General features: G+C 41.2%; 2 protein-coding genes across 3 annotated transcripts; one reads left to right on the top strand and one right to left on the bottom strand.

The window, feature by feature from the left end:
• Positions 1-4,082: 4,082 nt before the first annotated feature.
• On the top strand, positions 4,083-17,447 carry scg3 (secretogranin III). 2 transcript variants are annotated; one of them, XM_006793936.2, is made up of 12 exons: positions 4,083-4,520; positions 5,498-5,550; positions 5,687-5,729; positions 5,928-6,113; positions 7,127-7,269; positions 7,639-7,788; positions 7,872-8,085; positions 8,429-8,545; positions 11,585-11,668; positions 12,251-12,361; positions 14,328-14,417; positions 16,547-17,447. In XM_006793936.2, exons 1-12 carry the CDS (start codon positions 4,415-4,417, stop codon positions 16,663-16,665), a joined length of 1,416 nt encoding a protein of 471 aa, XP_006793999.1. In that variant the 5' UTR covers positions 4,083-4,414; the 3' UTR covers positions 16,666-17,447. The 2 variants fall into 2 exon arrangements, with proteins under 2 accessions (XP_006793999.1, XP_006793998.1); XM_006793935.2 differs by having other exon boundaries at positions 5,928-6,125.
• A 72-nt stretch (positions 17,448-17,519) lies between these two features.
• On the bottom strand, positions 17,520-24,689 carry lysmd2 (LysM, putative peptidoglycan-binding, domain containing 2). The gene is made up of 3 exons (XM_006793934.3): positions 24,244-24,689; positions 21,530-21,879; positions 17,520-18,952 (listed from the first exon to the last, which is right to left on the bottom strand). Exons 1-3 carry the CDS (start codon positions 24,487-24,489, stop codon positions 18,901-18,903), a joined length of 648 nt encoding a protein of 215 aa, XP_006793997.1. The 5' UTR covers positions 24,490-24,689; the 3' UTR covers positions 17,520-18,900.
• Between the last annotated feature and the right edge of the window lie 1,416 nt (positions 24,690-26,105).

Genomic DNA, 26,105 nt, shown 5'->3' with positions numbered 1-26,105 from the left:
TAATGAAAAAATCAAAGTGAAAAGCTCATTTCAGGCTGATATGTCTCATAGCTCTGTTTAGCATGAATGGCAAAAAATAACATGAACTGTGTTTTATTCAACAAACACACGATGGCAGCATATTCACTATACATCACTGAAGTAATGCAGTAAAAAGCTTTTGTATATACTTTTTATAATCATATGCGTTGTTCAAAACCAGAATCAGAATAAATGGTAAATGTCCTGTATTTGTATAGCGCTTTTTACTTAGTCCCTATGGTCCCCAAAGCGCTTTACACTACATTCAGTCATCCACCCATTCACACACACATTCACACACTGGTGATGGCAAGCTACATTGTAGCCACAGCTGCCCTGGGGCGCACTGACAGAGGATGCTTACAGTTGCTCCAAGTTGCTCCTTAAAGTTGCTCCAAGAACATAAGATAGCAGAGAGTAATAAAATGTTCAGCTATACTTGCATTGAGTCATCTTTACCAGTTGTACTGTAATTGTACATTTGGAGCTGAGTCAAGTACAGTTTCATTTTTTCCTTCTCTTCTTGGAATAATACGTCAGAAATATGGACATAGATATTTTTCCTACTAAGTATTTTCCATAAATGGTTGAAAATATTTTGCATCACAAAATAAAATTTCTAATAAAAGTATTCAATCACTTTCTGCTTTGTCACAAAATCCCAATCAGTTTTTTTTCACATACAATTCACTTGTGCTTGTTGTATTTCAGCTTCTCCCACACAATTTACATATTTTCACAGGTTTCTTTTAATTGGACAGAATGAACAGCTGGCACAGACTGACACTGTAATTGCCATTATGCAGAAGAACACATTTAAGGCTGGCTTTTGACCTGTCAGCCTCCACTCATCTGCATCATGCTCACAACTCACTCACCACAAAAGAACCTCAGCTATAGACAGAGACATCGTCCATTTCAAATAATGGAATTAGATCTTTCTAACAATGCCTCTAAAAACAAACTTTAAAGTCTTCATTACTAGATCGATGGAGACAAAAGATCTTCAGATCTTCGGGTCTCAGAGCTGATGGCAAGTTAGCAGAAGTGGCAGTCATCAATGTGATTCTGGTGTCTCATTACCAAAATAAGCAGAGTATACTTTTTTTTTTTTTTTAAATAAAATCTGTCACTGTCCCTGTTTTTTGTGAAGCATCCACAAATACAGCAGAAAACATCTGGATCATGTGTACAATTGTCTTTTGTTCAAAAAACGTGCAAAATGAAAAGTATTTCTGAATCAGTAACTTACTTGAAAACGAGTGCTGGGTTTCAGAATAGTTATGGGATTAAGGACGGTGGGTGTAATTAGAGCTACCACACACAAGGTGTCACTAGTGTACTACTTTTTTTGTCCATGCCAATTAACAGATAAAAGGATAAAAGGTTTGTTGGGGTAAATCAAATATGGGGGATTGTAGAAAAAAAATCAAAATAGCTGTTGTTACTTTCTTTTGCAGTTATGAGCAAAATAAAGTGATTGTTGTACATCCTCAGTCTCTTCTTTTCATTGCTTAGATGATTAAATCATATTGACTGGGGGGGTCTGTTAGACTGTAGCATACTGTATAATCTGGTGTTGGCAGCGCTCCTGTTCAGAGACTGCTGACGCAGCCAGAGGACAGAAAGTGCAGTCGTCCCACAGCAGGTGGCAAACATCCTATTTTGTACCGCAATGAGCACCGTGATGTAGCAGGGTCAGTGCTACAGCTTTAAAGCATCTGCACTGTGATGAATAAAAGTGATAAGAAAAACTAATAAGATGCCCTCAAATAGAAGATAGAGAACTAGAACTCACATTAAACTGCAATACAGTATAACAGCTGTGCTGCACAGGTAAACAGAGCACATTTGTTAGTCTCTGTAACTTTGTTTTTTCACCCAGCCCATACAATTCTATTCAGAAGTCTTGAGACACTCCTCAGTTTTTCATTATTTGCTTTTGTCAAATGGTTACTATAGCAATAGTTCTGTGGGCTTTCTAAAGGTCGTTCAAAGTTCTTCTTTGGACATTGGTTGCTTTGTTACTCATTTTCAGTCCGGTCCTTGTACCTGATCATTTTTTTATTTGGCATTTCTCAATATAGTGTGCAGCGTGTCCTTGAACATTTTCAGTAAACTGGACAAGTGGAGGACAGAAGAGGAAGCAGTACACCGACATTTACAGTAAATGAACAGTACCTGAAAGTCGTGTCTTTAAGAGGAAAAGAAAGACCTGAAAAATACCCGAGAGATGCTTCATTTGATTCATCTACTGTTTGCTGAAGCCTTGTCACAAATGATCTCTGTGGAAGGACAACAGGGAACAGATTCTTTTTTAACAATGATCTCAAACAAAGTATCAATGCAGTAAAAGCATATCTTGATAAAAACACACGGTCACGAATTGGCCTCCCCAGAGCCCAGACCTCAACATACAGTGTGGGATCATCCTGACAGATAACAGAACAAAAGGTACACACATCCAAAGAAGAGCTTTGAATGTCCTTCAAGTAGCCTGGAGAACTATTCCTGAAGACTACTTGAAGACGTGACGAATAAGCTTGTCTAAGAGAGTTCACAGTGTGTTGAAGAAAAAAGGTGGTCAAATGCTGACTTTTAAGCTTTTTTGAAGACTTGTAGAAACTCTCAAATGCTGTAGTTCAATGTATGATTTCATGTTTTAATAAACTATGACACCTATTACCTATTTTCCAAGAAAAATATAAAAACATATGTCTTTGCACAGTACTGTGCATACTGTTTACTGTTTAAAATGATTCCTCTCAGTTTAAGCCTAAGAAAATTAAATATTTTATGAACACAAACTAGATATTATGTTTACATTTTGATAATGTTGGCAATAAATGAACACCTGCTTTTCCCAACAAACCAATATGTGAGAGGAAAAAACAGAATATTGACCCATACCACATCATATATTGGCATTACTGTGTTGTATTTTTTTTATATATAATTCAACGAAAAGCAAGCAATTTTAACAACAGGCAAACACATAAACCAGTAGCACCAAATATTAACAAGGAAGAGATCTCATAGGTTCCCTCCTAATGTCCTGTGAGGGGAGAAAGGCAGCTGTTTGCCAACCTAAAGAATAATATTGAAGCTTGTCAAACCAACAAACATGAATGATGTGACATGAAGAAGAATTGTCCAATTATTGACCGGGATGCACTTTAAGCTAAAGCCGGAGGATTAGCAGTGACAGGCCACATCATCCAGCTCATATGCTCCTAATGACTGTCTGGTTGCATCCAGACAGCCCGCTGCTTTCACACTGTGACATGTGAAATATGAGTGCGCTGCAGACCGACAGCTTTCAGGATGACATCTGATTTTTGGATGAACCATTTGAACTAAGTGCAAAACGAATGAAGTTTGTCTCCTGCACTCATTTTTTTCTTTTTCTTTTTTTTCGCAAGAACTTTAAAATCCAAGTATTTCATTTTGTTATACCACTTCAAACCACCTGCTGGTTCCTTCTTGAAACAAGCCTAAATCTAATTAGCTGCCAAAGGACAGCGGTCATAAAGCGAGCCTGATGTGTGTGCGCACCCTTTGTTTATGTGCTCAAATGCTGTTTTAATAGCGGTTGCTATTGACAAGAAGAAGATCTACAACCATGACGCAGGTTGTGGATGACGCACGGAGTGGGCGGGGTCACCCCCCACTGCTCATGTGCTGCAAAAAAATCATACTCAGCTTTACGGCTTTGCTTCGTCTTCTCTTCAGTTTTATGTGTTATCAATTAATTATCTGATCCTGCATAAATATTCTTTACTTTCAGCGCAGTCTCGCGTGTTTTAGATGATTTTTCCCCACCGCATGGTTGATGATCATAAACTCCTCAAATATCCACACAGCAGAATCTTAACCTGTTCTCACGTTTTGCAGCAGTGTGTGTGAAACTATCGCCCTTGCTTCCACGCATTATTAATGGAGAACTTATAGGATATGCAGGTGGAGTTCACGTGCACATCAACACTTTTTACAGTGTTTAACTCCTCTTCCTCCCTCCCTCTCTCTCCCCCTCCTCCTCCTAAGTAAAGGCAGAAGGGGGCAGGTCTTGTTGTAGTGGGCTCTTTTACTGCCGTAGCAGGTGATGCTGTAGCTCACACGGGGCTTGGAGAGCCTCCCTGCTTATCTGGTTATAATTACAGAGACCGTGACCTGTTTTCAGCACCGCGGCTCGTCAACAGCTCCAGTGAAGAGACTTGACCAGCCCCAACCCCGCCCGGTACGTCAGGCACAAGCGGGTTCCTCAGGGCGGCAGTTTCAGCACCATCGGCCGGCCGAAGCGCAGCGGAGCTGTCCACACATTCAGCACTTTTGTTGGGGAGGAGGAAACCGGACAGCAGGGACACCGAGGAGGGATAGACAAGTTATTATCACCATGGCGTCAAAGCACGTTGGCCTTTTCGTCCTTTTCCAGCTTCTCGCCCTGAATGTAGTGAGCCAGACATCTGCCTTCCCCACACCTACACCAGCCTCAGCGGACGGTGAGTTGAAATCAATCGTGAAATTCTCGTAGAATAGTCTGCGGGCTGGTGGAGCAGTGATTGCTTAGGGGATTTTATAAAATGCCACAAAGTAGTCCACAATGGAAGTCTTTATTTAAGCACATGGTTGTTGAAATGTTAAAAAAAAATCCTACTAAGTTGATATTTCTGTGGGTTTTATACGTTTTAGAGCTCCAGGTTAAATTTAGTTTTAAATCTGTTGATTCATAAATCATAACAGCACAATAATGAGTATATAAATAAATAAAAAGCGGACTCCCTAAAGTTAAGGTCCAGCTCGGCAGTGCCTGACCGCTGGTGTTTTTTAAGGCGCCTGGCTCTAGGCCGCTTGTGGTCTATTTTCGCTGCAATTTAATCTTTTGTTTGATAATCCGATTAAGCTGTGCTTGTGCGGTGGCGAGTTAGGAGAGCAGGGACGCATGAAGGCTACGCATTTATTCAATAAAGTTAGTTTTTTTTTAAATGAGACATGTTGAACTATCTAACTGGTTGTACAGTTGTTAGTTATCTATTGGTTTGGATTTTATTTTTAATTTTTTTCGTGTTGACCCCTGTACTGGGTGACTTTTGACTGTTCTGGGGAGACCTTTAAAAGGTCAAGAAGCCTTTTGTAACACAGTGACCTGTCCTTTGTTTTTCACCTTTTTTTCTCTTGTTACAGTTTTTTGGCTCTGAGATGAGCCTCATGGACAGCCAGGCTGCTTATTTGTAATATAGGACAAAGGGAGTATAACAAAATCTATGTGGGATTATAATTTAAGAATAGGATGAGCATCACTATAATATTAAATATATCTATTTGCTATACCGTTCATTTGAGCCTCCTGTACACGTATTTCTGCCTGATCACAGCACTGATTTTATATTAACATTTCAAATCTGTCTCTGTTTGTCAGTAATAAAGTCTGGACAATCCAGCTGTTTAGTAACTGCATGCATTTTTTTTCCTGGCTCAGATAAAACTGTGTACAATAGACAGCTGACAGAAGAAAGACCTCTGCAAGAGCAGGTAAGCTCCTTTCTCCTCCAATATCCGGACAAATGAACTTTATGGCCACTTGGCAAATAACCCGGGTAATAACCCGGCAAACATTATTAATCAGAGCTTATATCCTGAGTGGAAATTATTTTTTGAATTTCCTCAGATCGCAGAGGCGGACAGCGTGAAGGCTGCAGTACAGTCAGCTGGTAAGGCGAAACCTTATTGCCAATCAATTAATGTCTTTATTTCCGCCTGCCGAGTGGAATCATGTTGCAGCACTTCCAGTAAAACAGAATTCATCCATACTGAGAAGAAAAACTGCTGCAGCCACAGTAATGTAAGATGAGTTCATCTTTAGCCCTCACTTTTCTTTACCCCCCTTTTTTGTTTCCTCTGCCCGACAGAGTCAGAGCAGAACCACGATGACTTCACCATGCTCAAGTCGCTGGCTGAAGGCCCGAAATCAAAGGAGACCACCGAGGTGCCTGCCAAGAAGAAGGACGATCAGTACATTCCCGACGAGTCAGATTCCACCAAGAGCCGACGTCTCGCTGAGGACTATGACTCCACCAAGAACGGGATGGACTACGGCAAGTACCAGGGTACACGCTATCATGATTTCATGCACTGTAACTTTGGCCCCTTTGCTACGGGCAGGCTTCATGCTGCGTGCTTCTGTCCTTTCGCTGGCAGGACACCAGGCAGGCGTTTTAAGGAAGAGCAGGCAGGATAAACACATGAGTGTGTGATGGGGATGAGCAGAGACAAGAGTCAGAGAGAGAACATGTGAATGCATGAAAGATTATCCTCTCCCTGACTGCGTTTGTGAACGCTGATGTTCAGCTACAGTGCTGGCTTCTTCTTTAATCTCTTCACAGGAAGCTGTATGAACACATAGCCTAGCATGGTTGAATATTAGTGCGGTACACATTTCTAAACATTTATATTTGTTTTTGGGGTTTTTTGTCTCACTGGACTTTATCAGATGTGCACACGTTTGGCTGCATGTAATTTTATCATCAGCATAAGAGCTGTCTCTGTGGTGAGGTGACTCTGACACAAACCACTGAGCGCCGTCCTTTATTGATTTGTGCATAAAGTCCAACAATGACAAGTGGCTATATTTGGCAAGTGTGGTCTAGATTTCATTTCTCATTTTGCAGCGTGAAGCAAAAATAGGTTCCTGGTGTTTGAAGGCTAAACGCATCAGCGATGATTCAGTCAGGCCAGTGCGGGCACAAGCATCCTGTCGATGCTTATTTTTATTGTCTTTGGACTTTGAGAAGCAGCAGAGGATGTTATGTAAGAGAACAAGCTGTAAAAATTGCACATTTCGTGCTCAGTAATAGAGGCAGAGATATGGTGAATGTGAGGAGAGGGAAAGCAACTTTTTACTAGCAAATCTAATAAAAGAGACTTGTTTCCGGGTCCAGGTTTGACATTTTATTGTGAAAATGAAAAAAGAAAAACAGAAAAGTTGAATCAAAGTAAAGAAGTGAAGAAAGAAAAGGATCTTTAGTCGATGTAGTGCACACATTAAAGCAGCTAAAAAAGTGTCTCGAGAAAGCTACCAAACGATAACACGAGTGTCCTCTCCTTTCAGACGACCCAGAAAGCTTCCGCCAAATCGACGGCACCCCGCTGACGGCTGATGCCATTGTTCAGAAGATTGCGAATAAGATCTACGAGGAAGACGACAGGGGAGTGTTCGACAGGATCGTCTCCAAACTGCTCAAACTGGGGCTGGTAAGTTGTAAGCTTCCATCATTCAGTTCAGCACAGCACGCCGCATGGCATTTTCTCAGCGGGAGCCCTCTCTCTCTCACCCTCTCTGTGCGCTCGCTGCTTCCTCATGGGTTAAGATTTAGAGACGTGTGAATTGTTCTGTGTTTGCACCATTTTGGCTGTGAATTGCTTTTTTTTTGTTTGTTTGTTTGTTTTTTGCCAGTCAATAAAAAACGTTTTCAGTCCTCCCTGAGATGGAGAGCTCAGTGATAGTGATCAATACGTGATATATGGAGTTTTATCACCAGTCCACCAGTATCTATCTTACAGTCCATTTCTTACTGCACACAATCATTCTCAGCCTGCCTCTTTCACTTTGCTGTCTTATAGATCACCGAAAATCAGGCAGATACACTTGAGTACAAGGTGGCAGAGGCTCTCCAGGATCTCATCACCAAAAACGCCAAAAACAACGAGATTGAGGACGTTGACCAAGAAGCTAGAGGTGCTCAGGATGATGAGGATTCTGACACAAATGCGGTAAAACCTCCAAAAAAAAATGGTGGATGTAATGATAATAAGAATAAGGATGACAACAATAACAAAAAACAACACCCTTTCAGGACACATGGGAGCCACCCAGGAGGCGCTACGAGGAGGATGAGGATGAGGAGGATGATGAGATTGAAGACGAGGTGGACAGAGATGCGGAAGAAGATGGGGACAACGTCTGGGACAGGGATGCTGACGACGGCAATGAGGTGAGCCCTGAAGATGGGCTCCAGGACCTGCAGTACTTCCCAAACTTCTACCGTCTGCTTAAAAGTCTCAACTCAGGTACAAAAACAAATATGTCCACAAAGTCACACCCAAAAATATCTTTAATATTTCCACCCCAAGATAGCAGTTCTTCAGATCGAGAACAGGGTTAGATTGTTAATCTTGGTGATGTTGTTTTCAGAGATCGAGGTGCAGCTTGTTTTGTTCACCATTTTTCCCTTTACAGATCTAGGAAGTGCAGATCAAACACACACACATACACACACACAAAACTAATTATTTATAATCCAATCATTATAACCCCTAGAGTCAAACACCATGTGGTCACATAAAGGCCACGGTAGGCAGTTACCATTATTAGACAACGGTTTGCAATTTGTCTTCTGCTCTGCTGTTGCAGAACAAGACACCCAGGAAAGAGAGACGCTGATCACGATCATGAAGACTCTGATTGACTTTGTCAAAATGATGGTGAAGTACGGCACCATCACGCCAGAGGAGGGAGTGTCCTATCTGGGTAAGACATAACATAATGCTAATGTTGCGTAACGGTTGGAGATTCTCAGCGATTTAATGGGAGGCATAGGATTGTATAATAGATGGCAGAAGTCCTTGAAGATCCTGCTCTATTTGTGGTAAATAATATTATGTACATGCAGGACATCATCATAATTCAGTAATGTTGATCTTGACAGATCATTTTTCATCTTGGTAATGGTAATGACAAAGTAGCACAAAGTCAATTTATTGGCTTTTTCCAGCTGCAATTCAAGGTCTTAATGTGGTTGGCATGTTGAGTGCTATAAAAAGTCCCATGGGGCTTCTAATGTGAGCTTGGACAACATCATTATTTGATCAGATCAGCAGCGCAGCGCAGACACAGTGATGTTTTACTTTTTCTTCTTTCTTCTCTGTTTTCCTTCCGTTGGATTCAATCAGAGCTCTAATGCAGTTTTAACATTTGTCACGCTGATTGCAAACTCATGTTTGCATCTCTGCAGTGGCACCTGTGGATCACAGCTATCAGGTCGACTTTTAAAAACAATTCATTAACTTAAGCTTTGTTTAAAGAACCATATGGTTTCCATTTCCCTTTTTTTAATCATTTTTTCCAGTTTTTACTGGAAAGAGTTTCACTAAAGAGTCACTGCGTTATTTTATCAGCACACAAACAAACAGAAGAAACAAACTGGGCATTTGGCATTAACAGGTCATGGAAACTAACATGTTTTACCTAACAACTGTTGATCTGTTTGCCATCAGAATACATAATACAATTTTTTGTGTCTGTTAAAACTGTTGGATAAGAGTTGATTTCTAATTTTGACCATAATTTTGATGAAGATCTTCAAAAGCTATTATGTGGATTTTAGTTTTTTGAAGCCTTTTTTTGTTGCAGTCACTTGAAATCATAGATAAAGCTGCCAAATCTAGATTACTGACCACCAATGTTTGAACTTGTTTTGCTTACATGTGTAGCTAACATGCGGATAAAAGGTGTAGCATTAACCGTTGCATTAACCAGCTGGATGTACATGCGCACATTTCTCTGTCTCCGAGTTACCTGAGCTTTCCCCCTGTGCTCTGTTTGCGTTCAGTCAAGCTAATGTTCGCTATCAGCCGACGCAGTGGAGCGTAAAGCCTGCAGAGACAGATTAGTGTCAAGGGCACCCTGTAAAATCAGACTGCTTTCTTTGTTTTTTTAATGGACGTCCATCACATCACTGGCCAGTGGAAAAGTCAGGCACGTTTAAGGGACAGCTGTCATCTCTGTTTGACATTCTGTCATAAAAAGAGACAACGGAAATAAAGTCTTCTTTCATGCATACTCAGGACCGAGTTCGACTTTAACACCAGGTCTATTCTTCAAGCTTCTAGAATTCTAACATATGTCTTTTTGTTGCTTGTTCTCTCAAAGCTTAAAGATATTTCAAACACAGTCCTTAGATCCTTAGGTCTGGGAGGGCTAACCTGTCGTATGTCGGTTATAAAAAGGTGAATCAATTCTCCTTTGAGTGACCCCTGACAGCAGCTGGCCAGTGTTGTTTCTTACACAGAGATAATGACCACTGCTGATGTCACTTACAAACGCAAACAGCCATATACCACGAGAGCGGATGTGAGTTTCCTAGGCAACCCCTCTGGCTTTATAGCATGGGTTGCAATAAGATAATGGAAAAACAATACGTAAATGCCCCCCTCCCCCCTATGCCCATCTGCCTGTGGCGCTCCAGTGAGTCACACAGGTACACGAGTGAATACACACAGCTGTCAATCTGCCAGCGGATGATGCAGGACTTGAGCTAGAAAGTAAGACGTGGGGAGAGAGTGGGCGAGTAAGAAATGTTGTGTGCGTGTGTGCGTGTGTGCGTGTGTGCGTGTGCGTGCGAGCACAGAGGAGAGAGTAAAATAATGGGCTTCCACTGTGGCACAGGTGGGAGGAGGTGGAGTGAATACACAGAAAGTGCAGAGCAGAGTGAGATGGTTGAATAATAAAAAAGAAAAATGGAGGAAGGAGGCCGGAGCGAGCAAAGATGAAAGAGGAAATTGCAAAGCTCTACGATGTTCGGTGACAGCAAACAAACTGAACCGTTCTGTTCGTCTTACATCTTTATCGTCCTTCTGTCCTAATATCCACCATCAAAAACTCTTTTGCTCCTCCGCTCTCATATGTGGTCATATTTTATGCACCAAACTCTACCAATCCATTATTTTTATTTTATTTTAATCCAGTATATATGACCTCTTTCAGACAATGAGGTGCACTTTGGGAGTTTGAGTAAACATTTATTAAGCAAAATAATAAAACTCTGTGGGGAACTTAATTACGCTATGAGGGAACCATATCTGCAGACTTGTAATTACATCATCTGTGTCTTCATAGAAAATAATCTTCACAGAATACATAAAAAAAAACACTTAAGAGTCCTTGTACCTGCTCATAAATGCACTGTAGGGATTAAATGTGTAAATAAACCTTTTAAATGCTAAATGAGGGGACTGTGAGGTACATCTGAGAACATCTGCTTCCTTTATTTCTGAACATGAGGTTCACCCCTTCGTTAATCCAGATAGGACTGGATGTCTCATTAAGCTGCATTACCTGGTTGTCTCATTCCATGTTTTCTAACACCTAAGTGAGACCATCATGACCATATATGCATACCTGGTCTATCCCCCCAAATAAATGCAGCCATTCTTTTTTAGTCTTTATGAGTGATTAAAAGAGAGAATTAATAGATTTAGCTCACTGTTAACTGCCTTGTACATAAATTATTTCTGTGAGGGCTCTTCTCATACTGCATGCATAAATAAATCAGTGGAAATAATAGTGGAAAACACAAGATTATGTTTATCCCTTCGTTGTACTCCCGAGACTTCTTTTCAGTAATTAGATGACACTCGATTTAAATGATAATCAGGCTCTGAGTCACACAGGAACAGTGCGGGTCACTCAAGCACTTAAGAGGCTTTCATTCACTGTGCAGCAGCAGCGTGACGCTGATGAAATCTAAAGTGAAATCTAAATTGTTTGTCATGTTTTATTCACCTGCAGAGAACCTGGACGCTATGATAGCCATGCAGACCAAGAACAAGCTGGGCAAACCTCTAATGCCACCTGAGTTTACTGGACCAAACGGTAAAGAGCTGCACAGACTATCCTCCAAACATGCCAGACATTAATGAAACTATCATTAACATATATTATTAACACATTAATAGTTTCAGTTCAGTTATTTTACTTTTTTTCCATCAGGAATGCCCTTCTGCTTAAGCTAACCGGCTAACGGCAGGAATGCACTTCTGGCCATTAGCCAGTTAGCTTAGCTTAACACTAAAAAACACCAGACTGTCTACACTAGAAGATTAAATCCACCTAGCAACACCCCAAAGCTCACCAGTGAGAACACTGCATCATGCTTAACATTTTCTAAATGTGGACCTGAAAACAATAATTTAGTCTTTACTGGGAGTCTTAGATGGTTACATGCTAGTGAGCAACGTCACTCATCTAGACATACAGCCTGCAGGACAATCCACCATTAAAATGTATTAATGTTTTACAATATCAAATCAGATTTTTTTTTAAAGACTAAACAAAGTAAACAATGTAAGTAATTTAACTAAACAAAGAAGTCGTTCACCTGTAGCTTTAAGCATCGCTGTCAGCAACACACCAGGATTTTTTTTTGAGGATTCCTGTCCTGTTTCTTTGCTGTAGGGAAAAACCTGGATGAGGATGACAACACCAAAGCTGAAGCTGCCAAGATGCAGAAGGAATATGAGAACCTGAAAGATTCGACCAAGGAAGAGCAGCCATCAGCTGAGACCAGTCAGTCCACTACCTCATCTTTTTTTCTATGATTTAAAAAGAAAAATCTAAAATAATTTGATACTATCTAACAGTTTTGCCCTCGCAAAGCAATAAGCTACGCTCCTGTAATTCTTTTCTTGCATTATTTTTTTAGGGTTTGTTTATGCCAAACATCTCAAATAAATACATGAGTCACAAATATTGCAAATCCCACAAGATTAGCTCTGTGAAGCAAATCATCCTTTCCTACCTGACTATTAGACTGACTACAATTTCAGACATTTTGTTTTTCAGCAGAGCTGCCACTGAAATATACAGCGCTGTGTATTCGAGTCCCTGAACTAGGCCAGTCCAATAGCACTCAAAGGAAAGCTTGTCACAGCTGCCATTATTCTGTGTCCCTGTCTGCTGTGCTGTACCCACTCATCAATCTAATCCACGCACATACGCACACACAAACAGGAGTGCATAAAGAGGAAAAACAAATGAATCACAGAGCAGGATTACCACCATGACATTTCAGCAGGAAATGAAGGAAATATGAAGTGCTGCCTACTAAACTCTGGTTTGTCTGCATGTTAAAAGGCTGAGTTGCATAATATGATATTTACGGAACAAATTGGGTTAAAATCCAAATTTGATGTGTGATTCATCAAATCATTGCAAGTTTGCTGAAATATATAACTGTAACTGAGCTTTCTGTGTCAGAAAGTGAAATTATACATGTCTTTGATTGCAAGCGGTGAATGTTACAGGGAATAAAACAAATACATCATCATTATCTCAATGCAAACCAACACTTGAGGCCTGCTTTCAACCCTCGCTAAGGTCTAGCTTTTGACTCCAAGGGGAAAGGGTACAACTGTCATTCAGTCCCGGGTCACGTGACTCTGGAATAGCCATTTATCAGGCCCAGCTCTGATAAGCTCTGAAAGAACACATCACACTTGGGTGGACATGCTAATTTCAGAACGCTTTTCCAGTGCAGTGCAGTAATGGATGTTGAAGTTTCTGCAGCTGTTTGTCACATTGACCCAAAGATCAACCAGTTGAGTTTAGAAAAGAAGGAAAAGTAACCACTGCAACATTGTCACTAGTGTGGCTTTATACTATTTCCAAAACTTGTTTTCCTGCTGGTTTGTTCATGATGAATAAGGAAAACAATGGTTGTGTCACACACCTTTGATTTGTTTGCTTATCCTTCCTGTCTTTAGAATATTAAAAACCATCACTTCAAAACAAATTAGCAATACTGGGGTTAGTAATCTAACCAAGCCCACACCTAAACCTGTGTCAAAAGGGGCTGACTTGTCTTATGATGACAGAGTATAGCAAATGATACTTAAAGGTCCAACAACCAGGTTGTTCAGCCTTTTCATTCTGAGATTTCCTCTGGTCTTCCTGTCCTCTTACTTTGGTCACCCGATTTGTTTTCCTAACCTCTTTAGAGACTTTCTCCGATAACTAGATGAAAACACACTCACTGGCGTGGGACACGGTGCTGTAGATTTTGCGGGGAAGTGCATCTGATTAACCCGAGTTATACAGCGCAAGAGGAGGCGTTCAGGGTGTGTGTGGGCATGAAAGAGAAGAAGCTTTATTTAGTAAGAACCAGTAGAAAGGATTTTGATTTTGGGGGGCAAACAGGCACTATTTCTACCATTTTTTTTTTTAAAAGTGGGCATCTGATTTCAGCAGCAGTGCTTTATTGTGCTGCCAAGTTATTAAAGGAAAAATCTTGTGTTGTCAAAATCTGTGTTTCCATGGCTTCTGAAAGAAAAAAGTAAAAATAAACAAAGTGGCGCTTTTTGCTTTAGAAGAGTTTTGAGCTATAAATAATTGACATGCCAAAGACAGCACAGACTGATTCTTTGGTGAAAACAAAGCTTACCTGAGCTGAAATTTTTTTTGCATTTTGTAATATCTTAACGAGCCGGTTCGTCGCCTGCCTTTCTCTTCATTTTCCCCTTTCCTCTAACTCCAGATCGGCCTGGCAAATCCGAGACTTATCTGGAGGCCATCAGGAAGAACATCGAGTGGCTGAAGAAACACAACAAAGAAGAGGGCAAAGATGGTGAGACGTGTCCTCACGTTCGACAATAGATGAGAAAAACTGGATACAGACCTCGTTCTCGTGTGTCTGCTTTTTGTGCAAAAGACACAAACATTTCCACGCTGAGTCCTGAATGGCTTTGTTGAGCACTACGAGCCAGAACTAGAAGCTGTCCTCTCCTTACTGAACAGCTGTAGATCACAGGTCTGAGGCGACGCGGCAAAGAAGAGGAAAAATTGAAGCCTCTTTTGTTCGCCTTGATTTGCATTTTCAAAGAGAGTGGGATGCTAACATAGACGCTCCACTCCAGATCTCATGAATATGGATAACTGTAAATGAGTTGTCCTAATTGCTGTGATACAGCTGGCTTGTTCAGAGACAAAGGTCAGTTCATTTATTCCCTCCTACCTGTTCCTCATCATTGATGGCATCTTTGAAGAAGAAATATAATTTATGATACTTACCCTGCTCCACAACACTAAAATATCAGGCATCTGTCTATGGATTTTTGTGTAATGTTTGCACATTTTCAAATGTATTTCTTTCACGGGGCAATCGGTTTCCATAAAGAAAGTCTGCAGTCTGCAGAGCTGTGGTAGGTTCACACACTACGGTGCACTCGTCTAACAAGAGGAACCTGCTGTTGTGCTCTCCACAGAGTAAAATCGATGCCCAGTGGTGCTTAATTAAGCAGAGCAGAATGAAATGTTAATGAGTTCTCACTATTGAGGCCATCCACCCAATGGCGATCATCTCAGTAGGAAATCCCAGACAAAAACAGCAAAAAAAGTAAACAGTTCCAGCTAAGTGAGATTTATATCTGTTGTGCTGGCAGGCTTGATCTAATCTGAGCTGATCAATAGTGAACCAGACAAACGGCTCAAAAAACACAGGAATTAATGAAAACAAAAAACAAAGTGTGACCCAGATTCTCGTGTGGATCTTAAACACGGAAGGGAAAGAGAAGAAAAGCAAGAGACTGACAGTGAGCTTAAAGCACTGAATAGCAGAGAGGAGCAAAGCAGCGGGGAAGTTTTGTCTGGAGCTCATCTCTGACCTTGCTCTATATAGGACACCTCATTAGCATTCAAGTGCATGGAGGAGTTGTCTGGGACAACAGAGGGCCTCCCTGCCTGCCTGTCAGTGATCTGGACAGGAGACAGACTGATACTGGTGTAAGAAAGGACAAGTTCAGGCTGAACACACAGAGGGTCAAAATGTGCCCGAGAATCACCCAATTTTCCCATACCGAGACACTCGGTAACTAAAACGACACACCGCCAGGCCCTATTTATCTAGCACAGCTTGTACCACTTTAAAACGCTCTCTAAAGTTCTCGTCTTCCTCGTCCTCTCTTCTTTCAGAGTGTTAGACAAAAAAACACCCTCATAGAAACAGAGAGTGTAAGATGGGCCATTTATTGTGCTCACTCTGCCAGAAGCACCCATTACAACAATCTCAGCATACTCTGTGTGTGTTTACGCCTACGCACCACAGAGATTAGCCAGAAGAGCAGATGGACGTAGAGGCCGCATCCTGGTTTGGGTTCTTGGCTCCTCAGTGCCAAGATTGAGAGAAGTAGTGCTGTCTCTAATTACATCCTGCTAATCCTTCACGCACATCATGTTCGTCAAAGCAACTGTATCTTCGAGCAGTTTTATAATTTGCTTCTGTTAGAAATGCTGTTAGGAAGATGCTCGGGAGTGACTGTGGGACTTGTTGGCTGTCCTCTAGCCTCCTGCAGCCACTTTACTCAGAGTCTGTTAGCACAGAGAGGGGTGCTGGTGTTGCGGCAGCTGTTTGCCTGCACTCATTTGTTACCATGATGGATAATACAGAGTTACGCTGTGTTCAACTCTAAATATAGCCACAGCCATATGGTGCCGTTTCAAATGAGATTTAGTTGTCTAGAGCATGGTGGAAAACAATGTCACAAAGTCTTTTAGTTAGCAGTTATTTAACTGGCAAGTGTGTTTCGCTCTGAGATCTTTTGACCTCATTTCATTTCGTGCATTTCGGCCTAAGACAAAAATGACCTTAATCCTCCTTGAACCCTGTTTGGGTGTGCCATCTTAAAAAGACAGCACTTCTAGAATGTCTGATCTTTCCTTTAACCTCACGATCTTCTCCTGTTTTCCTCATCTTTCCAGATTATGACCTGTCCAAGCTGAAGGATTTCATGGACCAGCAGGTTGATTCATACATCGAGAAGGGCATCATCGCCAAAGACGAAGGAGACACCATCAAGAGGATCTACGGCAGTCTGTAACACTATTGTCCATCCTGTAACCAGCCCGGCCTAAAAACCACACACACACACACACTAGGGCTCAATCTGATATGAATAATGCTCAAAAAAGCCCAGATTACAACTTATTATTACCGAAGGCATGGTAACGTATAAATGTTGTATTCAAACCTACCTGCTTAGGGGAACTCCCGGAGATTCCCATATGTATTAAGAAATGGGAATTCATAATACTGTCAACACAATAAAAAAAAAAAAAACCTTAAAATTATTCCTTCCAGCTACTGAACTGATTATATTTGCACGCCAAGATCAGAGTAATAATCACTAGAGCTAAGAGGAAAATCACACTTGCCAGATTTTAGTGCTAGCTTTTACTCCAACCTGACTCCAATGGGACATGAATGTTATGGGTATAATGCTGTAGTTGTGTCATAACTGTTTTCCATACAATTTTACAGCAAAACATGCATATATCAAGTTATTTTCATTGTATTTAACCTGTGTTAGCCTACGTTTATTTTTCCCCCTCCAGTGTATGTGTAAGCTCCTAATGTACTCTCGCTTTTTACTTTACCAAAAATATATTTGTTGTGTATGTCTGTGCCCTATGTACGCCTTTTCTGTTGTAATCCCTCCAGAGCCCAATAGGGGGCGGTGTCTGACTCAGTTCTCTCTGCATGTCTTTTGAGTTCAACATTTCTATCTCTGTAGAGGAAAAACAGATGAAGTATTTTTAAATGTAAATATTTGTGATTTTTTCCTAAAGTTGTAAAAGCAATTAAAACATTGCCTTTTCTTTACTCGACTGTGCTCGACTGTGATGAAGAAGCAGCACTGGAATGGAACATCGGAAAAAAAAAAAAATCTTGATCTTAATATTTGCTTAAATATGCATTTATTCTGTCCAAATAAAACCCAATAGAACTTAAAAGCACAATAAAACAGTTGATACAGACAGTTCTCCACACATAAATAATGCAATCACACTCACAAAACAAAATAATAATAAGAGCGGTCCCATTTGTTCTCAAACAGGGCAAATGGAACTGCGTTCAAAGGCTTGAGTCCATCCGCCGCCTCCGTGTGGGGTGAGCTCGTACCGAGTAAACACTGATGAGGAAGGCCTGAACATACTTTCCGACGATCCTATTCTAGGAGGAGATTTAGAACATCAGAAGCGGTTAGCAAGTCTAACAAGCTAATCCTTCTGGCATTGCTTAGCGCCCTGTGTGTGTGTGTGTGTGTGTGTGTGTGTGTGTGTGAGATTGTATCTAAACATAAGCAGCAGGTAGGTTCTGTACAGCAGCTTTGCAAGCATATCATATGTGGACGGGCACGTGTGCTCAGATGCTCCTCCAGATGAGATGTGAGCGACTTGGTGAAACTAAAAAAAAAAATACCCTCAAACCTAGTTCCAGAAGAAGGAGATGTGCCATGTAAAATGGAAATTTGAAAAAATACACATACATATATTTAAACCCTAGATTTATCTAAACGTATCATGAACAAGACGAATTTGAAAACATTATTGTTTTAACAAGAATAAATGATCGTTTATGAATTGGATGCCAAAATGCTGAGTCAGGCGCACGTCTCTCACTACCGTGTTATATCACCTCCTTTTCTTATGGAACAGTCTGGAGCATCTGTTGTGAGGTTTAGTTTTTGTAATGTGTCACGAGCTTTCAGTGGGTGTTTAGCACCCTGACTCTCCAGAGCCATGCTGCTGGAATATGTGCAAAAAAGTAGTCTGGCCTCCCTGTACGGCGGCAGATCTATAGGAAGCTTGTTTCTGTCACAGTTTCTCAGATGCCTACCTTGAAATTTTGAAATGATTTTGAAATGACTTGTGGATTGAAAAACTTTTTTCCTCTGGCAAAAACAGGCTTCCATAGATATGAGCGTCTTCGCTTCTGATAGTGGCGAGTCTAAATTAACTATAGGTAGGAGTGGGAACGGTTGCCCTGTGATCAAGTGGCAACACATCCAGGATGTGTGTTGCCTTTTGACCTATGACCACCAGGTCAGGCTAAGTTAATATTTACATTTCACACAGCACAGCAGCACTCTTGGAAATGGGCTTGTAATGTACATCATAAGAACTGCATTTCAATAAATAAAAAGGCAGAAATGACACTTGCTGAACGCTGTTCAGTAAACATGAAAAGGTAAAAAGAAAAAAGCAACGAGGCTGCGGTAGTGTTTGTGTGCGTGGGCAAGCGTGTCCGAGACTTTGGGTAAACAGATTGCTCTTTAGATCTCCTGGTATGATGTTGTGGGGGCCGCGTAATTCTCCTCGCTGCTCCTGCAAACAAGAGGAAATTTTCAAAAAACATGTTACAGCCTTGAAGCTGCAGAGAGTTTATTTAACTAGAGGCTGAAATATGAGAGGATGAACATAAAAAAGGTTTTATACCACAATTTTGAGGGTAAAAAGCGAAATGACCGCTAATGCGATGTGGCGGATTTCTTTCGACTTAGGATAAAATCAGTCTTTTAAACCACAAATAACTCACTCTCAGTGTAGTTTGGCTTTCAAAAACCCTCGCAGAAACCTAACTGGTTCACCAGATTCCACAGTTATTTTGTTTATTCAAATGAGTGGCGGCCATTAGATTACAGATTTCCTGAAAATATACATATAAACACACAAAGTTCTTAACAGATATATCACACCTCCATCTAATGTAAGGTTTATCCCACAGCTGTCCTAAATTAAGAGTATCGGTAATTTTAAAAAAAACAACAACAAACATTTTATTGACATTGTTTATGTTTCTGTAATGGTTATTCCACCAGTATGCACCAATCAAATGTATGTATTTTTATTTCAAACCTCTGGAGCTATTGAGATCGTTCTAACATGAGCTGCCTAGTTTTGAAAATTTCAGCGAGGGTGTCTGTAATCTCTTGAATGTTACTAACCTTACCAAATAGCACCTGTAGTTGAAAATACACAGAAGAGGTGAATACTTTCACTAAAACATGACCCAGTTACAAACAACACCAAACCACAAACCTCTTTGTGAGACGTTTCTGTAGAAGCAATTTTATTTCCCTCTCACTGAAGCTACAATGTTAGCTAGAAGCAATGCAGGCAGTAGAATAAAAACAGTTCTTACAATTTTTGCCCTATTTTCTGAGAAACTGGATGGTTTTTTTTCTAAGCACTTTGACTCCTAAAAGGAGTGCCAGCTACTTCCATTATATTCAAGAGAAGGCAGACAGGTGGGACTACAGGACAGAGGGAAACATGCAAACACAATTTTACAGATTAATCTGTGCTGTATTCCTAACTTGTTGTAATATAATAGCCACGGGTGCACAAATGATAGAAGGTCTTCAGAAGGTAGAACTGGGCCTGTCATTAGTTTAGCTCAAGGGGGCTTGTGGTTCATTTCATCCCAGGCATTAAAGTCAAGCAGGCACGCTGCTCGTGTTTGCCCTAGCACTCTGTATAAACAAGGGAGTGCGCCTTTGTTTGCCTAAACACACTACAGCTTTACAAGGCAGCCTTTTATGTGACTGAAGTCAGAAGCGGGACTAAACACAGAGCACAGATTTGACAAAGCCAGCAGGCGAACTCTGAAAGAGAAATTAAAAGCTGATGCATTTTGTAACACCAAACCACAGATTTAGAGTTAAAAGCACAGATCTGAGCTTAAAAATAGATTCATAGAAAATGCATATGAGCTGAATAGATAGAAAGTGTGTAATAATGAAATGAGAGACACAATTTTGCACTGTAATGTATGTAGTAGGCAGTAAAGGTGGATATATATATATATATTATAGGAAGAGAACGCACTAATGGTTATTTTTTCAATCGAGTATCTACTTTGAGCTGTTCCCTTATTCACAGGGGCTCAGCACATCGGGCAGATGCACACATTTAATTTGACAGATTTTGCTTTTATCTTTTACACCGGATGCCCTTCATGACACAACTGCCCCCCAAAGGACACATATCTCCTCCAGGGATCGAACTGGGGGATCTTTTGCTTGTTGGGCGAATGTGTGAACCAAATATTGAAGTTAAATCCTAGATAGCGGGAGCAATATGACTCACAGCGTGACTCAGTCCTCCAAAGTGATAGTACCAACAAAGCCCGTTTCTCTATGAACGCTGTGCACCAGGCACTTACTGCTGCTTCACTACTGAGCAGACGCGACCGGCTTCTCTGCCTCAGCACACAGAGGTAGGACGTGCGAGGTCAAGTCAGATCTCACACTAAATACCTGACTAGTACTGCAGAACGGCAAAAACCTGTACTCCTAGCTTCGATCTTCTCTCTGTGAAAAGATTTTCAAACAGCTTATTCATGCTGACTGGGATTTCTGACGAGCTCCCGCTGAGCTCAAAGAGAAGATGAGAGCGGTTCACTTCAGACGACGCTGCACTGTAAGCCGTTTCCGCAAAATCACTGCAGCCCTGAACTTTTCTGGACTGCGCCCATGTGAGAAAAGAGCAGGAAGCTGTCTGGAAAATTAAAAGCCAGTGTGCGAGCCCCTGCAGTGACATCTGTGTGGGGACACGTGAGGAGGTGAAACATTGGTCAATCGAGGTCAAAACACACAAACATTATGCTGTTTCCTGTCTACGTCGCTTGAAAAAAAATGACTTGGCATTTATATGGTGTCATTGGTTGATACCAAACCAAGACACAGTATCAGTTTTTGCATCTGACCATGAGGCAAAGGTCAATCAGAACAAAGTCTGATTGGATGCAATGCTTAGAAGAAAGCACCAGTGTGAGAAGCAGCGGCCCAGAGGAAAAAACCTGAAATGAGCAATGGTGCTCACAAAAATAGTATGAAAGTGGATACTTATCAGCACACATAAAAGAGGAAGCAGTTTGCTGGCTGTTGTTTAACACCTCACCTCACTTCTTCTTCTTCTTTCAGTCTGCGCGCAGCCTGCTTTGACTGTTTAATTTGCAAGTCCAGTCTGTGTAAGAAGTCTTTGGCTGACAGCTCCTCTGGCTGAGGCTGAGCAGGTCTGGAGTGCTCACGGGGCGGGGAAGGGGGCGGCGAGGGTCCTTCGATGTCCTGCGTGATAATACAAGGTGCGTCTGCCTCCTGGCAAGCCGTGTCACCATCCCCATCAGGAGACTCGAGAGACAGTCCATTAAATATGGAGCGCTTCTCTGACACCACGGGGATGTTGAGGCTGTTCCTCAGGAAGATGCAGTCATTGCTGAACAGCTTATTGGCTCTCTTGATCTGCTCCATCTGGAAGATGACAGCAAAAAAGAAAAAAGAAAGAAAGAAAAAGAAATGTTAAAACGCTATTTAATCAATTCTAATGAAATTCTGACTACACACTTTACTTTCTTTGATGGCACCCCTGCCTCTCATCTGAAAAGAAAATCATCTTATATCTGTGTATCTATATTTGGTAGCAGTATTTTAAATACAATCACTGACCACATGGTTAGTTATAGCTTGCTGGTACCGGTTTGAATCGCCTTTTGCCTTCAGGACTGACTTAATTCTTCATGGCACTGAAAACATTCCTCAGAGATTTTGCTCCATATTGACTTTATAGAGTAGCATCATACAGTTGCCGTGGATTTATCGGCTGTACGTCAATAATGAGAATGCCCTGTTCCACCACGTCAGTATATGATGCTCCGCCAGATTTGGATCTTGTGACTGTGGAGGCCATTTGAGTACAGCAAACTCACTGTCACGCTCAAGAAACCAATTTGAGATGACTTGAGCTTTGTGATCCTGCATAAAGCGGCCATAAACGATGGTCAGTGACAATACTCAGGTAGATGTGACAATCAATCTGATGTACCGTCCACAACCACTGGAGACAAGAGGGACATAACCTTCTGTGGTGTTTATGATCAATTCTGACCTTATCCACACATCTCAGCAGAAATCCAGACTATCTAAACTAGCTCAGGCGGTAAAGCAGGTCATCTACTGATTGGAAGGTTGGTGGTTCGATTCCTGGCTTCCCCTAGTCTGCATGCCAAATATCCTTGGGCAAGATGTTAACCTCAAATTGCTCTCCGATGCATCCATTGAAGTATGAGTGTGTGTGAATGTTACTTAGAAAGCACTTAGAAAAAATGTGCTTGTGTGAATGGGTGAATGCACAAGTTGTGTAAAGCGCTTTGAGTGCTCAGAAGAGTATTTTGATGACCCTGTGGAAAGTGTAGGCTTTGTTTCTTGTTCTTAGTTGACAGGAGTGGACCCCAATGTGGTCTTCTTCTGCTGCTGTAGGCCATCTGCTTCAAGATTCAACATGATGTGCACTCAGGATGCTCTTCTGCTTCTTCTTGAATGTAACAAGCAGTTATTTGAGTTAATGTTTCCTTCCTATCAGCTCGAAGACGTCAGGCCATTCTCCTCTGATCTCTAGCAGCAACGAGGCATTTTCTCCCTGAGGATTGACTCTCGCTCTGTCTTACTCTTCATTCTCTGTAAACCCCAGAGATGGTTGTGTGGGAAAATCCCAGTAGATCAGCGGTTTCTGAAATACTCACAGCTGCCCATCTGGAACCAGCAACCATGAAACGTTCAAAGTAACTTCTATCATACTTCTTCCCCTTTCTGATGCTCAGCAAGTCATCGTGACCATGTCTATATGTCGCAATGCAACAGAGTTGCTGCCATGTGAGTGGCTAATTACACACTTGCTATAACCAGCAGCTGATGTATCAAATGAAGTGGCTGATGAGTGTATATGGTATTTATTTATTTTACACAAAAGCCCAGTCTTTAAACTTAAATATATTAGTAATATATTAGAGGAACACTTTCACAGCAGTCTGAACATCAGTCAGTTCTGTCAGCAGCCCTTCAAACAAAGTAAAACTTGTGTTTTACATTTGGGAACCACTGAAGTGACTGGCAGGGTATTTTTCGGCTGTTTCAGAGGTCATTTCGGGTAAAAATGAACAAGAAACAGGAAGTGGTTAACTCACGGCAGGTAAATATCCTGCATGTGTGTGCATTATTTTTGTTTTGTTTTTTTATTAAGAGAATATAGCATTGCATGTGAGCCAGATTACTTATCTAACCCTGGATAGGAATTGTGCAGAGTCACTTCACAAACTGTGAACTTTTTGAGGAAACTGGAGATGTCGACACTCAGGTAGAGCCCATTTTTGACCAAGTGATCATCCTCACAGCAAGCTTGTCAAACTTTTGCTCTCATCCATCTGAACTCAGAGTGGAAACTCTGAACCCTCGAAGCAAATATTTCACGCCTCTTTCAAATTGGAATAATCTTGCTGCATTTCGGGGGGTCCTCAGAACTGCCTGATGTTTACATTAGGAGTAAAAGCGAAAGTAAAATATGGAAGTGAGCTTCTGTTCTCTCAAGGTGAACGGAAATAGTCCCCAGGTGTTCAGTCACAATCCAGAGAGTTTACGGACAACTTTCTGGGCTCGGATTTCTTAGTGCGTGACTTTTAGTAGAATCAGAGAGTGGAAAGTAAGAGAAAATGCCTTCCCTTGTGTACGTTTCAGTGTTTGCTCCTCTTCTCTGTCAGTGTGGTGTGTTTAATGCAATCTCTAGTTCCGTCAAGGTAAACATCAACGCATACACTGCTATCTATGGCCGAGAAGCGACCTTACCGTGACACCGTATTTGAGAGCAATCCCTTGCAGAGTATCGCTGTCTGTAACCCGATGCTCTATGTATTTCTCCCCCAGGGAGGCCGTGACGCTGGCTGTGCTGCCGTACGAGCGGATCTTGGTCCGGGCCAGACTCTGGGACAGTTCACTCTCTGACTCGGAACCGGACCTGGACCGAGGGAAGATGGGCTGGGCAAATCGTCCTCCTCCATCCCGCATCGGCAGGACGGGCGAGAACTCCGCCATCTTCTCTTGAATAAATAAACAGCCCGTTAGCCTCTGTTTGTTTTAACGCTCCAGCTCCGTCGCTTCAGTGAACTAAATCGCCGATTTAGGCGGCGGAGAGAGTCCCATCCCGGGTCATATGGAGCATGCAACCCCGGGGAAAACAGACATGTTTAGGGGGGCATTACCACACAGCCCTCTTTTGTCATTGATCCGCTACATTGACGTATGAACGTACAGAACGTGCAGGGGGGAGTCTATAACAAAATTTCCGGTTACTGTACTTTCAAAATAAGTGAAGCAGAACCGATTTAGGGCACGGGCTTTATCTGTTCGCTGTTGGTGTGAAAATTACAAGCAATGACTGAAATATTTCTAAACAATAAGCCCACAAATAGGAGGAAATTAATTGACCAAAGTATCTTGTAATACAATGAGATAAAATTTAGATGTCCTATTTCGCCTGAAAGTGCTAATGTTTTCGTGGTCCTTCATTTCCTGTCCACAGACGTTATGTGAGAATTCCACTGGCAAAAAAGAGGAAGTTAGTAGTAGGCTATAATTTCCGTGGGATTTTTAAAACATTACTGTAGACCTTTGGGCTTTTCTTGTTTTTTGTTTGTTTGGGGGTTTGTGTGTGTGTGTGTGTGTGTGTGTGTGTGTGTGTGTGTGTGTGTGTGTGTGTGTGTGTTTGGGGGGGGGGGGGGGTCTTCTTTGTTTTTCTACATTACAAATTATACTATAAGAAATAAAGGACTTTATAATAGTTTTTTTTTTTTTTTTTAAAAACAACAACAACAACAACATAAAATATGTGTGAATCCACTTAAAGTGTTGCATTTTTTCAGGGTAAAAACCAGCAAATTTTATTGTGAATAGTGAAAAAAAGGAGCTTATCTGTTTTTAAACTGAGTACTAACAAGAAGATATCCACCACATTTGTTTGTTTTTTTTCTAACTTGGTAAATGGGCAGACAGTGGGTTGATGTCTTTGCCATTAAAAATTAGGTCTTTGCCATTATTCGTAGTAGTGGTATTACTATTATTAAATGCAGACATGTTTGTCAATTTCACCACTAAAATGAGGCCAAAAGCAAAGAGCAGTGCTTTTATCTCATCTTTTAGCTTCGTCCTGTACAGGCCCAGGATAAGAATCTAGGTTTTGGCCTTCTGGGGGGATGGTGCATTTTTTTCCTTTGCTGAAACTATGTGGGTATGTGCTGTTTGCACTTCTGTTTGTCAGCAAGAGTGTGCAAGAACTACTAGAGCAAATTTCATGGAACTTGTCTAGAGGTAATGCATGAGGAAAGAGGAAAAACGAATTACATTACATTACAAATCAGTTTCTGAAAACTGGAAAAATACAGCACTGGCTTTGGTGAAAGATGTGCTTTTAGTTAAAAAAAATATCAGCACAGACTGAGTTTTGATTGGCGGCATCAGTCATGCCCTGTACTAGAAAAAAAGACTGCACTAACTCACTTTTCTCGTGTGTGTGTGTGGTGCATCAGAAGCAATGTTATTATAGTCAACTCAAAAACAGGCGTGGAGAGAAAAAAACATTTGAATTAAAAGAAATACACTTTAGCAATACAACAAAATGGACTATAACTGAAACAGCACTTACAAAACTAACT

Source organism: Neolamprologus brichardi, chromosome 1 (genome assembly GCF_056152115.1).
Source record: "Neolamprologus brichardi isolate AB-2024 chromosome 1, ASM5615211v1, whole genome shotgun sequence".
Classification (NCBI taxonomy): Eukaryota; Metazoa; Chordata; class Actinopteri; order Cichliformes; family Cichlidae; genus Neolamprologus; species Neolamprologus brichardi.
This window is presented reverse-complemented; position numbering and strand designations above follow the sequence as displayed.

Excerpts from the sequence above, each read along its gene's own strand:
- scg3 (XM_006793935.2), top strand. The coding sequence starts at position 4,415 with ATGGCGTCAAAGCACGTTGGCCTTTTCGTCCTTTTCCAGCTTCTCGCC. Across the intron at positions 8,086-8,428 it reads GCTTAAAAGTCTCAACTCAG|AACAAGACACCCAGGAAAGA; the intron begins GTACAAAAACAA and ends CTGCTGTTGCAG. Across the intron at positions 11,669-12,250 it reads TGAGTTTACTGGACCAAACG|GGAAAAACCTGGATGAGGAT; the intron begins GTAAAGAGCTGC and ends TCTTTGCTGTAG.
- lysmd2 (XM_006793934.3), bottom strand. The coding sequence starts at position 24,489 with ATGGCGGAGTTCTCGCCCGTCCTGCCGATGCGGGATGGAGGAGGACGA. Across the intron at positions 21,880-24,243 it reads CTCTCAAATACGGTGTCACG|ATGGAGCAGATCAAGAGAGC; the intron begins GTAAGGTCGCTT and ends GTCATCTTCCAG. Across the intron at positions 18,953-21,529 it reads AAAGAAGAAGAAGAAGTGAG|GAGCAGCGAGGAGAATTACG; the intron begins GTGAGGTGTTAA and ends TCTTGTTTGCAG.